The sequence below is a fragment of the Protobothrops mucrosquamatus genome, unplaced genomic scaffold, assembly GCF_001527695.2.
Source record: "Protobothrops mucrosquamatus isolate PMUCROS unplaced genomic scaffold, P.Mucros_1.0 scaffold49, whole genome shotgun sequence".
Classification (NCBI taxonomy): Eukaryota; Metazoa; Chordata; class Lepidosauria; order Squamata; family Viperidae; genus Protobothrops; species Protobothrops mucrosquamatus.
In genome coordinates this window covers 471,773-487,241 of record NW_015386431.1, presented here as the reverse complement: position 1 = coordinate 487,241, position 15,469 = coordinate 471,773, and the positions used below count along the sequence as shown (strand labels likewise).

General features: G+C 34.3%; 1 protein-coding gene across 1 annotated transcript in view; it reads left to right on the top strand.

Annotated features, from left to right (window-relative positions):
* The window catches only part of TPH2 (tryptophan hydroxylase 2), a 120,923-nt gene that overhangs the window by 92,768 nt on the left and 12,686 nt on the right, over window positions 1-15,469 (top strand). Inside the window, exon 9 of the mRNA XM_015811810.1 lies at window positions 8,329-8,424. Within this exon, the coding sequence (XP_015667296.1) occupies window positions 8,329-8,424 (96 nt within the window). The remainder of the gene's footprint in view (window positions 1-8,328; window positions 8,425-15,469) is intronic.

Here is a 15,469-nt window from a genome sequence, read left to right as displayed (position 1 = left end):
GTCCTGGTGCCCAAAAGGTTGGGGACCTTTGATTTAAGTCATTGAATTCTAACCTCCATTCAAAAATCCAAATTAAAGCATTGTTATTAGATTGATTTCCATCTTTGGCCACATCCAATGAAGTGGACCTCAGCTTCTCCTTTGATAATTTCTTCCACTGTAGTGGAAATAATCTCATCATTTGAAAGAGTTCCATACTTAGATCTGACTACAACGTAACCATTAATCACCTTGGGATGATACCGAATAAATCTCAACCCTCTTTATGATAACTCTCCTTTGTACTTGAAGGGCATCATATTTCCCATCTGTCCCATGTCTGTTGGCTTTTCTCAAGCTTAATCTGTTCAGTCTTTCTTGCAAGACCTTGATGTACCTGCACCATTTTTACTTAATCTTCCTTAAAATGTGTCCAGAATTGATGTGTTATTGAAGAGAAATCTAATCCATTAGATGAAATTGAAACATTATTTCCTGTAATTTGAAACATATATTTCTGCTGAAGCAGCCTAAATTGTATTTGACTATTAGCCATATCAAACTTCTCATTCTTATTTAGCTTATAATTAAGCATAATTCCAAAATTCTTTTCAGGGGTAATAATTCCAAACCAGGTGTTACCCATCTTATACTGGTGCATTTATTTTTTTTCCTACACAAAAATACATACACTTTTTTATGTTAAATTTCATTCTGTTATTTCTGTATCTCTAATTTTTTAAAACTGAATTTTGTTTTTTGTTTTTTATTTTTAGGGTTTTAGCTATCTCCTAGTTTTGTGTTATATTCAGATTTCTTTGACTTCTTGATCATTAATGCATATACTGACAAGTCCAAGGTTCAGGACTGAATGCTATTGACCCTATTTGATATTGTACTCCAATTTCATGAAGAAAAACTGATGCACATATGAATAAGGATGCCAAGCCAGCTGTAGAGCCACCTACAAGGCATGCTATTGAGGCCATACTAACAAGTTTGCTAGTCCAGATACTTTGTCACCTGCTTTGTGGAGTAATGATATGTTATATCCACAGCATTCCCACAATATATTAAGAAACCTATATAATCAAAATGAAATAAGATTAGTCTGTTATGATGTCTTTTTAATAAATCCATGTTTTCTTCTGGTAATCACTACATACATTGTTTTCAAGAAGTTTATAGAATAATTGCTTTATGCTACCCTATGGAATCTTTCCAGGTATTGATGTCAGATCTGCCTATGCAATTTGCTTCAACTAAATCTGTCCATTCTGATATGAAAATGTAACAATTACTGCCAGACATGTTATTTTGTCTCTGCTTTAACTATATTTTTAAACCATTGTTGTAACGGCTTTCCTTTGCTGATTTCTAGTCCCCAAAAGATGCTTTTGACAAGAGGTCATGGCTTCATCATATAAATCCATAGGCAAGTTAGAAACTTTTGTTTCTACTTATCAGTTGCACTTCTGCTGGCTCTGCAGATTGCATTGATCATTTCCACAGCAGGCTCCAGTTTAATGGCACCACAGAATAAACTCCCTGCTGATTATTCCCTTGTAGGACTTCCTTGGCTCCTGTTGCCAATAATGGAATAGCATCCATTGGCCCAAATTCAAGATGCCTTTGCACATGAGTAAGCATAATTTGAAGTGGAGAGTATGTTCATGCTTAGATACATTTAATGAAAATAACGGGAGTATACAAAATACTTTTACTATAAAAATGTATCAAACTATTGTAATATATACCACAGGCATGAGCATCTTATGAAGCTTATGAGCCTTAACATACCTATCTACCCCAACTTTTTGATGTGTAGAGGCAAACATTTTCAAAATGGATAAAGAGAAAACTCTTCATATATAGAAAGAACCAACCTTGGTTTCTGCTATTACACTGTCATAATAGTTGTAGGAAGAACAATGATATATTTAATCAAACAAAATACAAGCACCAAAGGCATGTTTGTTAAATCATGCAATTTGTTTGAGAAATGCTTTCAATTATTTGTTTTTAAATTAAGAACAGTTAAAATATTAAAACATTTTAGCATTTATATAAAGAAATTTAAAAAATAATCGAAGATTATATATTGGAATAGTTTTCCAAATCATACTCCAAAAAGGATATCAGCAAATAGAATTTCCTGAATATTTGGAAAGGTTAAAATAATTGTATTAAAGGCTAATGATCTGAGTGAGATACTTCATTTAATGGTTTAACAAGTCTGTGAACTAGACTGAATTTGCCATAGTCTGTATTCAATAAAAGTATTTTAGTAGCTTTTTCATAGAAAAAGAGTTTAATCAGACACAATATCGATGAAAATTAGAATTTGGCAAATACAAACCATATAGAACCACCAGGAAATTTTATTTTTCTTTATATGTATGATTTTCCCCAAGGAATATAGCCTTTTTATAGACTTTATATGTGGATTTAATATGTGAACATTATTGTTATATGAAAATAATGAGTTATCAAAATATACAATGAGCATTTTTACCAATGAATGCATGCAACAAGGAAGCAATAGATTACTATGCAACTATTTCCACACAATATCTGGGAATCACACATTGCATTAAACCACAGTGAGAATTGTTCAATTCTGGTTTAATATATATAATAAATCCTGACACTGTGATTTATAACTTATGGTTTATTAATAATAATGGTATACTAATACAGCTGGTTTGTTTATTCAATTAAACATAGTTCAGTCAAATAATGAAGTTACATGATGTATCAACTATTTATAAAGCAGGATTAATTTTTCTATTGCCCTCAGTATGAAAGATTGTAGGAAATCTAGCAAAGGAAAAGAGCATTTCAATTGCTTAAAGATACTCTGCCTTAGTTCATTGAAAATGAAGATGGGAAATTTCTATTTCTAAGTAAGATTTTGTATTCACTGCTGACCAGCATTAAAGAAACCTTACTGAGATATGTGTACTTCTTGCTTCCTTGATCTTGTCCAGCTGTGTGCAGCTTGACAATGAGGAAGAGAGAAGCCAAAGTGCCTCATTAAGGAGAAATCTTCAGTGTTGTCTCCTGTGGCCTCCCAGTCTGAGGACTGCCCTTCTGCTTTTCTTGGATTCAGAGAATATTTTCCCAGTACTATATCTCTTCCTTCTGCATCATAGAAAGAAAACACATAATGACTGTATTTCTACAACTAAACTGGTTACTAAATTAACCAATTTTCTAGTTTGTGTAATACACTGAATCATAAACTAACCAAATGGGATGGATTTGTGCAACATATTAAGACCCACAAAAATTAAAATAGACCAAAATCTAGCAAACTTTGCATATTGTGGAAATGCAGCAGGTCTTTAACTTCGTTTAAGCAAACATAGCCAATTTAAAATGTTCTAAGAAAGTGGAGATAAGTTTGAAACATTAAGGAACTTGTCTTTTAGTTTAACCCACAGAGATTTTTTTGGGAACTGTCAATGGTCCCGATTTCTGCCTAATAACCCTAAAATGTTTAATTAACCAAGCTTTCTCTTGCCTAAGGGAATTGGGAATCCAGTTAGAATTGGAGTCAATTTCAATATTTTTATGGGGATCTTTTAATATCTTAGAAGATATGGCTTTTACCATGATTTTATCCCTTACCTCCCCTCCTTTTCCCTTCTCTCTGCTTTTCATTCCACAATCTTGGAAGCATACCTGTCCTTAAAAATCCTATTTTAAATCAAATAAATAAATAGACATGCAGTAGCCTGACTGATTGTGTCCTCAGATGCACTCTTCTAGAAAGTCCAACCTACAGAGAAAAAGATTTCGGTATCTGTTGTATTAAAAACAGAGAACTGAAATAGATGATACATTATATATTCAGTCAGTATATCCTCTTTGGAAGCTGTCCATGTTAAAATTTTTGCTTATATTTATTTGTCTGTGTTTATAAACCATGCAGACTAAAAGCTGTTAAAATTTCACAATTAAATCCATAACAAAGCACATAAATAAGCTATTGGATGATTATATTTAAATAAATAAAGGCATGTATCTTGGTAAAAAAGGGCATTCACAATCTACTGGAGATAAAGGCCATGATCCATGGAAATCCACAACCTACTGGACTAGAGTGGCCTTGTCTCAATGAAGTGCTTCATACCATGAAGCAATGTAATTTTATTGACCAAGATAAAATGGCAATGGATTTTCCTTAACAAAGTCCTGTACATTGCCTAAGCCCTTAGGTTTTAATAATATTTTGCTGATGTAAACTGGAGTATATGTGATTGGCTTATATACAAATGTTATAAACAAATAATACTTCCAATATTCAAAAGAGATTTCTGCACATAAAGAAGATGGCTGGACATGTTGAAAGAGGCTTCTGCTTCTGGCTATTGAAAGTGTCAAATGAGGCAGTAAGAATAAACAAAGAAAAACAGTATAGCTGATTTGCTTTGCTTGAAAAAAACTTGAGGGCTTTATTGTATTGTGGAGCTGGTTTAAGGAGTTATTTCATGATAAAAAAATAAACTGTTAACAGACTACCACAACCACATGGAATCAGCATAGCACACATCAACTAAAGCCCTTCAAAACATCCTAAGCACACCAAAAAACCCAGCAGCCCCAGAAGAAAAAACAGGAGTCATCTAAAACATACAGTTTAATGACTGCAAAAGCCACTATGTAGGACAAACAGGCAGAAGATTGGCAGAACGCATCCATGAACACCAACTAGCAGTCAGAAGACATGATCAAAACTTTAATTTCACAACATGAGGGCAGACTTAACCATAGATTCAATTGGAAAACTGACCATCCTAGACCAAACCAAATCAAAAAATGCTAGGGAATTTCTAGAAACCTGGCACTCTCACAAATTGGCCATCAACAGACACATAGACAAAATAACATCTACATACTGTGCAAAAGAGACAATCAACAAGCCAAAAAGGGAACAAAAAGATATAAGCACTTCTCCACAATCAATCAGCACCCAGACGAGCATAGATTAACTCCAAGATTAACATCAGATCAACAATCAAGTAACCAATCAAAAAACTGTCAAACAAGCCAATAGTAAATAGCCCAACCAAAGAACCTCTAAGACCACCCCCACTAACACCGACAGGGTAAGCCACTAGAATATAAATTAAGAGCAAACCCCACTCCTTATTAGCATTGAGAATTTTATCTAGTTTGCAAGAAAACGTCTGCAAGAAAACAGCCAAGCTCAGATAACACCTCATTTCAACCCTGAGCTACAAATATTCTTCTTTATGGGTTTTGAAGAATTATTACATAATTATTATATACAGTTTTACCCTTTAATAAAGTTCACATTGTGTTTGTGGATTTTTTCCAGGGCTCTCCTTAAGACAATATTTTTGAATATGCTATTAAAACACACCCAGCATTTGCAAACCTGGTTACCAGGTTTGCAGATGTGTTCTTGCATTTATTTATTTCACAATAAATCTGTACATAAATAATGGTGATTTTTATTAGAGTTGTGCAATTCTTCAGATATAATTCCCCAAAGCTACTTTTTTTAAAAAAATGTTTTATTGATTTTTTAACATAGTCACCTTAATATTTGGTATCTGGGTATACATTTAAAAAACATTCACTAACAGTTGATTTCTATAATCTATAATCCACATAATAACTTTACTTGATTTCCTCTTTTTCCCATAATGTTCTCTTTTACCAACCTTACGTTAATACAATTCTTGTTGTTTTGGTAAATAACGATTAAGTATAAATTTTTTTCTAATATTTCTACAAATAATAAGCACATCAATGTAATATTTCTTTTCCATCTAGGCATTCTGGTTGCCTCATCATAGATCCTGTTTACAGTTCTTGTTTACATTTGTTTTTCCCATAATGTTCAAAACATTTTTACTGGTTCAGATTTTCTCAAAGTTAATTACATTTAAACATTTAAGTCTATTTTTTCTCATGTAAGCCATCCCAATACTTTTACCTTTCTTAAGAATAAATAAGATTAAAAAAAGAAAAAAGAATAATAAGAATAAAGAAAAATAAAAGGATAGTATGCCACTTAAAATCCATGTTTCCTATAAGTTAATACATATTTATTTCCAAACTTTTTCCATTCTTTTTACCATAATTGAAAATATATTTAATCTTTAAATATTCCATTTAATAAATCTAGTCCTCTAGTCTTTTAACTCTTATTCAAAACATTTTTTAATCCATTGTAATTTTCTTAAAATCAATCACCTTTAAATATCTAAAACATTTCCTTTATATAAGCCATTCCAACTCTTTTATATTACTCATGTCAAGAAATAAAATAAGAAGAAAGAAGAAAAAGTACTATGTTACTTGAGGGGCTCTTCCCTCTTAAAATAAAATTCATATCCAAAATCTTTTTATTTCTTTAACCACATTCAAACAGGTGTTTCTTTTTTAAATATTCTCTGATAGGTCCCATCATCTATTTTCTTAATTTTCACTTTAGCCTTTTTCTTTTGCTCAGTATCTTTCTTAATCAATATGTTCTGCTGAATCAAAGAATCTTTCCATATTCTTGTAAGTGTTACTGTAGTATAAAAGGTAAGTCAAGTATAATATCTTTGTAAGAGGCATTTGCCCATTCATGTTTGTTGAAAATCTTTTTCTTTCTTTTTCTCTCTGTTTCTCTTATCATTTTTTGTCTCTTCAGTTCTAGTGTTTTTCCTGACATCTCTGCAGTCCATTTTGTCCAATCTTTTTTCTTATCCTCAAATTTGTTTTGTGGTGTTAAAGTATAAGTTGTCTTTTCCAAATCCAGTATTTCTTGTAAATCTTTTTCCACTTGGGTTAAATCATACCTCTTTGTTTTGTTAGATTCTATCTTTAAGTCTCTATCCTCAAATTTGTATTCAGTTATCTGTTTTATCTGTTCCTTCTCTATTGTTGTTTTCTGGGATTTTTTTGTTGTAAAGTTAAATTGGAGATGAATTGGTTTATATTTTCAAAGTTATTCTGGATTTCTTTGTGGTTTGAAATCATTGTTGTTTGAATTAGTTGCAACATAGCATATGTCTCCTGTTGAAAGGTATTTATTTTTTCTTGATAAGTTATTTCTATAAGTCTCTGATTTTCCATGATGACCAAGAATCCAAGTTTTCTTTTCTCTGCAAATAGCTTTAGAGTCAGAATTAAGTAGATACTTGTAATCCAGAAAGTTCAAAAAAGTTTTTTTTATTCCCTAAAATTTATAAGTCTCTCTTTGTCTGCAGCCCAGATTGTTTTCTTTTTTGTCACAGCTGTTCTCTATTGTTAGAGCTTTGACGGTCACAAATAGAAATTAGTTTTTTTTCCAGATTTTGGCAAGTCCTGTATGAAAGCCATAGTTTTCATCCACCACTAGATGTTAGTACCGGTTTATTTTTCAAATTTTCAAAATGAACAAATTGCCTTTAAAATGAGAATCTTAACCATTCAGCAATTTCAAACTTATCCAAATTTAGGTTTTATAGTCATTTAATTTCATTTCAATATGTTTTGGTCCTCCATAAAAGGTTTAATTTGCCGTTTCTGTTAGTAAAAGGGTGGGGCAGAGATCCCCCTCCTTCATTTTTGGAGGTATTTTGCTTCTTGGGATTTTTTTTTCTTCAGGAAAGTTGATAAGTAGGATAGAGAAAATCGATGTTCTTACCCAGATTTAAACGCACTGTTTACAATCAGCTTAAAATAGTGCTTTTGACTTCAGTTGCTTGTAGCTGAAGTTAGGCTAGCCTTTCTCCTGTTGGTTTCTGAAAGGCTTCTCCTGGACCGATCGGGTCAACCACCATCTCTCCGTGGTCCCTGGGACTTCCTTCCTTCTTTGCTGCCTCTTTGGGGTGGCTTCTGGCCCATTTAGGGTCACCTAACAGGAAGAAATTCAGCCAAAGGGCACGGAGCCCCGAACCCCTCAACTGCTGCGCAGGACCGGAAGTCTTCCCAAACCTACTTTGGATAGCACAGGGTGAAAACACACTACCTGCTTCCAACACTTTAGACTAACTGTGACTTTTGCAGGGATTATGTGTTGGCTGCACATAATTCATGATTCAAAATAAAAATGCAAGTGCTTTAAAAAATGGAAGACACTGTGCACATCCTGCAACAGCCTGTTGGCATTGAATCTGAAGCACTGCACAGTCCTAATTTTTATCATGATTTATGCTAAATAGATTTATGATAGCCTCTTGTATTTATGGTGTTACCGTTTGGTAGTTTTCTTTCACATCATTTATTTAAAAACAAAAAATAATATGAGGAAGGGCTTGTCTGGTGACTTGTTTGATTTCTGAGTGTATCTAGGTTCATTCTAATATGTGTGTGTGTGTCTCTATGTATTTCATTTTACAGTGTTATTTCTTCACTATTGAGTTTGGCCTTTGTAAGCAAGATGGACAACTGAGGGCTTATGGAGCAGGCCTTTTGTCTTCTATTGGAGAGCTCAAGGTACTGATGTAAACAAAACTCTATATTATTTATCACTAGAAGCCAACTCTATGATTTCTACATATTTCTCATGTGTGTGATTTTCTACTGAACTCATTGTCGCTTTAACTTGCTTTCAAATCACCCTGGGAACCATTTGGCTGAAGGACAGTATACAACTGTTTCTAACAAATACATTAGAAAAGTATACAGTTTCAATTAAATCTTGTAGAAGAAGAACAATGAGAACATTAGATTATAATGCTAATTTGGGATGGAAATATTTTTTGAATGCCAATCCAAAATATATACCTTGACACATATATTAAGGCATGTGTGATACTTCATTCTGATTCTTGTATTTGAATGTGATTCAGTCAAATTACCTTTTTAAATTAGATCAGGTGCTTCTGAATTGATTCAACTATTTGATGGACTTTGTGGATATGCATACATACTCTTATCAGATTTGACTTGATTGTTCAGATAAACTCTTCACACTGAATTGCAAATTCAAACTGAATGTCTTCATGAAATCCAAAATATAAATTAGAACTTGGTTCATTTACATCCCCTCCCAGTACCTATATTTAGTAAATCGATTTTCCAGGTTCATTTAAATTTTCCCATATTTTATGACCTGTACTACTGTGTTCCCCCAAAAGTAAGGCCTACCCCGAAAATAAGCCCTAGCTTGATTTTTTGGGGTAGGCCTAATATAAGCCCTACTGCAAAAATAAGCCCTAGTTTTTGGGCAAGGCACACACCTAAAAATCAAGCTAGGGTGGGGGTATGGGGGTGGAGCTGCCCCATACACCCCGGACCCACTTACCTTGCAGCCAGGCCTTTCCTCACTGGCCCACTGATTCTGTAGCGTCTTCTGTAGCCAGGCCTGCATTTCTCAGTCACAGGCCTTCCAGAAGGCCACTGTAGCCGAGAATCAGGCTATGGATTCAATCCATAGCTCGGTTCTGCAAGACCTATGCAGCTGAAAACTGAGCTATGGATTGAATCCATAGCTCATTACTCAGCTGCAGAGGCCTTCCGGAAAGGCCTGACTGCAAAATGCAGGCTGGAATGCAGCTGCAGAATGAAGCTGTTCCTTCGGTCGCAGAAGAAATGGGCCAGCTGGGCAGGGCTGAGGTGACTATAAAAGACACCCCCCGAAAATAAGATCTGGTGCCTCTTTTAGAGGTTAAAAAAAAAAAGACCCGGTCTTTTTTTCAGGGAAACATGGTAGTATAACTATCAGAATTTTTATTTCAGTGTTTTGCAGCAGAAATATTGGAATTTAAGATGTAACAATGCTCAAACAGTTAAACAAGAAGCCCAGAATCCTAAATATGATATCTTGGCAGCAATCCTAAACTGGTAGAGGTGTCAGCCCCACATAGTAGCAGTTATTATTGACAACTTTATAGGATGGGATTCAATGGTGGGATTCAAATATATGAATGCCTCTTCCGGAAGTCCATTCTGGGCCTGGGCAACAAAAAATTAGTACTGGTTCTGCCGAACTGGATTATGCTCATCATTTGATAAGCTAACATATAAAGTTCTTGTTATGTTAGAAATCTTAAATCTATTTAAGCATCACCCTCACAAATTAAGCCTCTAAACTTCTTGACACTGATATTCCAGGTGGCACATTAATTTAAGTCTAGCTGTCATTTTCCCAATGAAGTAAAAAAAAAAAGGAAATGTACTTGTGCTCTCAAGAAAATTCAAACTCAAGATTTATTTATTTATTGAAGACATTTATATTCTCTTTCATAATATATACCTCAAGGCAGCTTGCAACACAAATTAAAGTAATAAATACAAATAGACAGAAACAGTTGCAAATACAAATCCACTAAAAATGACAAAGTGAGTATATGATAATATTGTTGGTGTTTAAAAAGTACCTATGTTTTAGTGATATCCAGGCTAGATTTAAGCAGTAATGAACTCTATCTGGAGTAATTCCAAAGGTAGTTAAGCAAATTTAAACTAATGCAAAATATGGCTCTCTGAATATTAATGATGCAAGATTCTTGAAACATGTGATCTCTCTGTTGTACCAATTATCATCAGTGCATTTCTGAAGTACATACACAGTACTGATTTTTTATATTAATTTTACTGAAACATTTTTAAAAAATAAGATAAAAACTTATTCAAATTAATACAAAGTAATAAAGAAAAGAGAAAAAGAAATAAAAAATAAAGCAAAGAAAAAAGTTAAAACCGAAAGAAAGAAAAAAAGATAAAGATATAGTTTTGATATTTTTCACAATAATTATAAGTGCAATTATATTTTAACCTCTCTCTCTAAAGTAGACCTGCACATTTTACATCCTGTGGGCCACATCCGACCTTTAGGGTGTCTCTGTCCAGCTTAAGGCATCAACAGTGTCAGTGGTGGGGGCAGAGCATTGGTGGCTGAGCAGTGTTGGTAGGAGCGGGGTGTTGGTGTTGGTAGGGGTGTGAATTGGATGGGATTGCAGCAGGGGCGGAACTGCAATGGGGTGGGGCCATGGTGGGGTTGGGGGTCCATGGTGCTGGCCCTCCACAACAATTCCAGTTACTCATGTCTGCCCTTGGGAAAATTGATTGCCCACCCCTGCTCTAAAGTTATATAATATTATTTCCATAATCTAGACTAATGTTCAAAACTCTAAATCACAAATTCTTTTTTTATTTGTATTGATCTCCATGAATAAAATTCTGTAATATTATCTTCAACCGTTTAGCCTTAATCATGGTAAAATTTTATTATAATAACTATAATAATTATATTATAACTATATTACACTTATTACTCAATAAAAATATTGGCCATTAGTTTCTTGTTAAAGTCAAATCTCTGTCCCCCTATAGGACTGAAACTTCTACTTTATCATTAATTTGTTTTAAGTCTGCAGCCAGTTGCACCATATATTCTTCTTAACTTCTTCTTTGACATTTTTTTTATTCCTGCAAATCCTTCTTCTATAACTGTTGAAGTCATCTTTTTGCCAAATTGTTCAAACTTTTTCTGCAATAAATCTTATAAAATGCCCTTATCTGTAAGCTGTTCTAGTGAACTCCTGCCTCTGTCTGCCACTTCAGCAGATTTTCTTGTGATTGCTGTTGTGAGGAAGTGAAAATATGCAATTACTACAGTGAAAGTAAAAGGCTGGCTTCTGTTTTCCCCGTTTTGCTTCTTACTATCTGAAACAGTTTAATTCCAATTAGTTCTCTATAGTTACATCTCACTGCTTAGCTCATATTATCCTTATCTTCTTGATTTAATAATAAACAACCAGCAATCCCACAAAGATCTGGTCAGCAGGTCTAATTACTTTTGCTATTTTCAAAGGTACTTTCATCATAATTTTTTTTTTTAAGAAATCACTTTAAAGAAAGTTCTCTATTTAAAACTTTCTTCATTCTCAATCCTGGCAAGCTTTTTGTTTTTAAATTAAAATAGCAGTTTTCCCCTCTTCTTAATTTAAAAATGAAGACACTCATTAAGAGTCTTTGATCTACACTGCCATTTGAAATATTTCTCTTAGGTTGTAAAATAATAAATCATAAAGTGTTTAAGGAGGTGAGACATTTGCTGATCGAATATCCAATTAAGGATGCATACTATTTAAGGGCATGTTGGTTTTTATCTTAAAAACTATATTATTTGGACTCATTTTGGTTTGTCTATTCTTAAAAACTATAGCTTGGAGGCATTCCTCACATCTCATTCACTGAAAAAACATATAGTTTATTGATATGAGATAAAGGGCATTCTCAGTATTACTCACACATTTCTAGAAATCTAATTTAAAAGAAGTATATGTGAACCTGGCAGTATAAACCTTGTGATCATTGTTAAATTTATTTTTGCCATGTTGACTAGGATTTGATGTTGTTGTAATTTGATCTGATGCTATTTTTTCATTTTTTTCATCTTTAATAATAGAATGTTGAGTTAGGTGCTCTTTTTATTATTCTTGCTAAGCTGCTAATTGGGCTGTTGTTTAAGGTTGCTGATGTTTCTTTATACAAGGGCTTTTAAATTGTCTGATGAGCTTTACAAATCAAAAATTCTTTTCTATGTATAGGACTTACCATGAAAGGGTCTGGCTGTAGAGAATTTTAAAATGCCTTAAAGACAAAAGAGGCTAGATTATACACTCTCTTAGCTGAAGAGAAAGTTTAATAAGTGAGATTCCACAGCCAAGGAAAAGGGTTCTTAAAAAACTGATGTGTGAGTACATTTTAAAAGCAATCCTAAAATGCATTTCTTTAGATATCAGAACTCAAAGAGTGGCATATGTGAATACAGAAGTGGGTTTCTTTTCTGTGTAAAGTGTCCTGAACTGATTTAGCTTATCAACTGAAGAAGACATGTGCAGCTCATGGTTGAACTGTGGGGACCTTGGTGCTCTCTGAGCTTAGTTGTAATAATAATAATAATAATAATAATAATAATAATAATAATAATAATAATAATAATAATAATANTCATCTAGTCCAACCCCCTGCTCAGGCAGGAAACCCTATACCATTTCGGACAAATGGCTGTCCAGTCTCTTCTTAAAAACTTCCAGTGTTGGAGCATTCACCGCTTCTGGAGGCAGGTTGTTCCACTGATTAATTGTTCTCACTGTCAGGAAGTTTCTCCTTAGTTCTAGATTGCTTCTCTCCTTGATTAGTTTCCACCTGTTGCTTCTTGTCCTACCTTCAGGTGCTTTGGAGAATAGCTTGACTCCCTCTTCTTTGTGGCAGCCCCTGAGATATTGGAACACTGCTATCATGTCCCCCCCTCGTCCTTCTCTTCATTAAACTAGACATACCCAATTCCAGCAGTCGTTCCTTATATGCTTTAGCCTCCAGTCCCCTTGATTCTGCAGGCTTTTCTTGAACTCCTAGAACAGCTCTAAATCCTCAAGTACAATTCAGAATCATTCCTATTGTATCTGAGATCTTTCTATTTGTGGATAAAACATAGCATTGTTGTTGTTGTTAATAGTGAAGTCGTGTCCGACCCATCGCGATCCCATGGACAACGTTCCTTCAGGTCTTCCTGTCCTCTACCATCTTCTGGAGTCCATTTAAGTTCACACCTACTGCTTCAGTGACTTCATCCAGCCACCTCATTCTCTGTCGTCCCCTTCTTCTATTGCCCTCAATCTTTCCCAGCATTAGGCCCTTCTCCAGTGAGTCCTTCCTTCTCATTAGGTGGCCAAAATATTTGAGTTTCAACTTCAGGATCTGGCCTTCTAAAGAGCAGTCAGGGTTGATCTCTTCTAGGACTGACTGGTTTGAACGTCTTGCAGTCCAAGGGACTCGCAGGAGTCTTCTCCAGCACCATAGTTCAAAGGCCTCAATTCTTTGTTGCTCAGCCTTTCTTATGGTCCAACTTTCACATCCATACATTGCAACTGGGAAAACCATGGCCTTGACTATACGCACTTTTGTTGGCAGGGTGAAGTCTCTGCTTTTTAGTATGCTGTCTAGATTTGCCATAGCTTTCCTCCCCAGGAGCAAGCGTCTTTTAATTTCTTGGCTGCAGTCCCCATCTGAGGTGATCTTGGAGCCCAGGAAAATAAAATCTGTCACTACCTCCATTTCTTCCCCATCTATTTGCCAGGAATTGAGAGGACCGGATGCCATGATTTTTTTTTCATTTTTTTTTACAAACAAACATAATACACAATACATTTTTTCTTTTCCCTTAATAATACTATGTCCTATATCTCTTAAGTTTATTTACATTTATTTACATTACTCCTCATACATTTCTATTCCGCAATTCTAGACAGTTATAATACATGTCCCATACCTCGTAAAATTCTGTAGCTTCTTTGTCTTTTATTTCTAAGGAAAGTTTGTTCATCTCAGCACAGTCTAATATCTTACATACAATCATTGCATTTGTTGGTATGTTCTCCCTTTTCCAACATTGTGCATATGCAATGCGTGCTGCAGTTATAATATGTATAATGATGTATTGGAGTAGTTTCTCTATTTTTGGGTTAATTATGCCTAATAAAAATATTTCAGGTTTGAGTTCAATTTGTTGTTTTGTTATTTCCTGTAACCATCTTCTTATCTGCTCCCAATAGGTCTTTGGTTTAGGGCATTGCCACCACATATGATAAAATGTTCCTTCTTTGTTTTTACATTTCCAACAATCCGGATCCATATTTTTGTATATTTTAGCCAATCTCGCCGGTGCTAAATGCCATCTGTAGAACATTTTGTATTGGTTTTCCTTGTATGCAATTGACAACGTTAATTTGTAATTTATGTTCCACGTTCTTTCCCATTCCTCTAATCCTATATTTCTACCTATGTTTCGGGCCCATGCTATCATCAGGCCCTTTACTATTTCTTCTTCCAATTCAATTTCTAATAGGAGTTTATAAGTTTTTGTTAAGAATTTTTCTCCCTTATTTGTCAATATTTTGTCCAATTGTTGTAATGTCCGACATATCCCATACTCCTCCATATCCTTATTATATTTTGATTTTATCTGTGTATATGGCCACCAATCAATAATTATTCCCTGTTCTTTTAATTCATCTCTTGATCTTAGCTTCCCTTGATTATCTAATAATTCTTTGTACCTTATCATCTTTGTTTTATCTAATGTGTTTGGATGGATCATCGCCTCCATTGGTGAGATCCAAATTTTCATATAATATTTTTTTAACTTTTTCCCATATCCAAATTAATGCATCCCTTATCTGATGTCGGAGGAAATATGTGTGGGTTTTCTTATCTTTTCCCCATAGAAAAGCATGCCATCCAGCCTGTAAATATTGGTTTTCTTAATGTTGAGTTTCAAGCCAACTTTTGCACTCTCCTTCTTCACCCGCATCAAGAGGCTCTTTAGTTCCTCTTCACTTTCTGCCATTAGAGTGGTATCATCTGCATATCTTAGGTTGTTGATATTTCTCCCGGCAATCTTAATTCCACCTTTTGATTCATCTAGCCCTGCCTTTCTCATGATGTGCTCTGCATATAAGTTAAATAGGCAGGGCGACAGTATACAGCCTTGCCGGACTCCTTTCCCAATTTTGAACCAATCAGTGGTTCC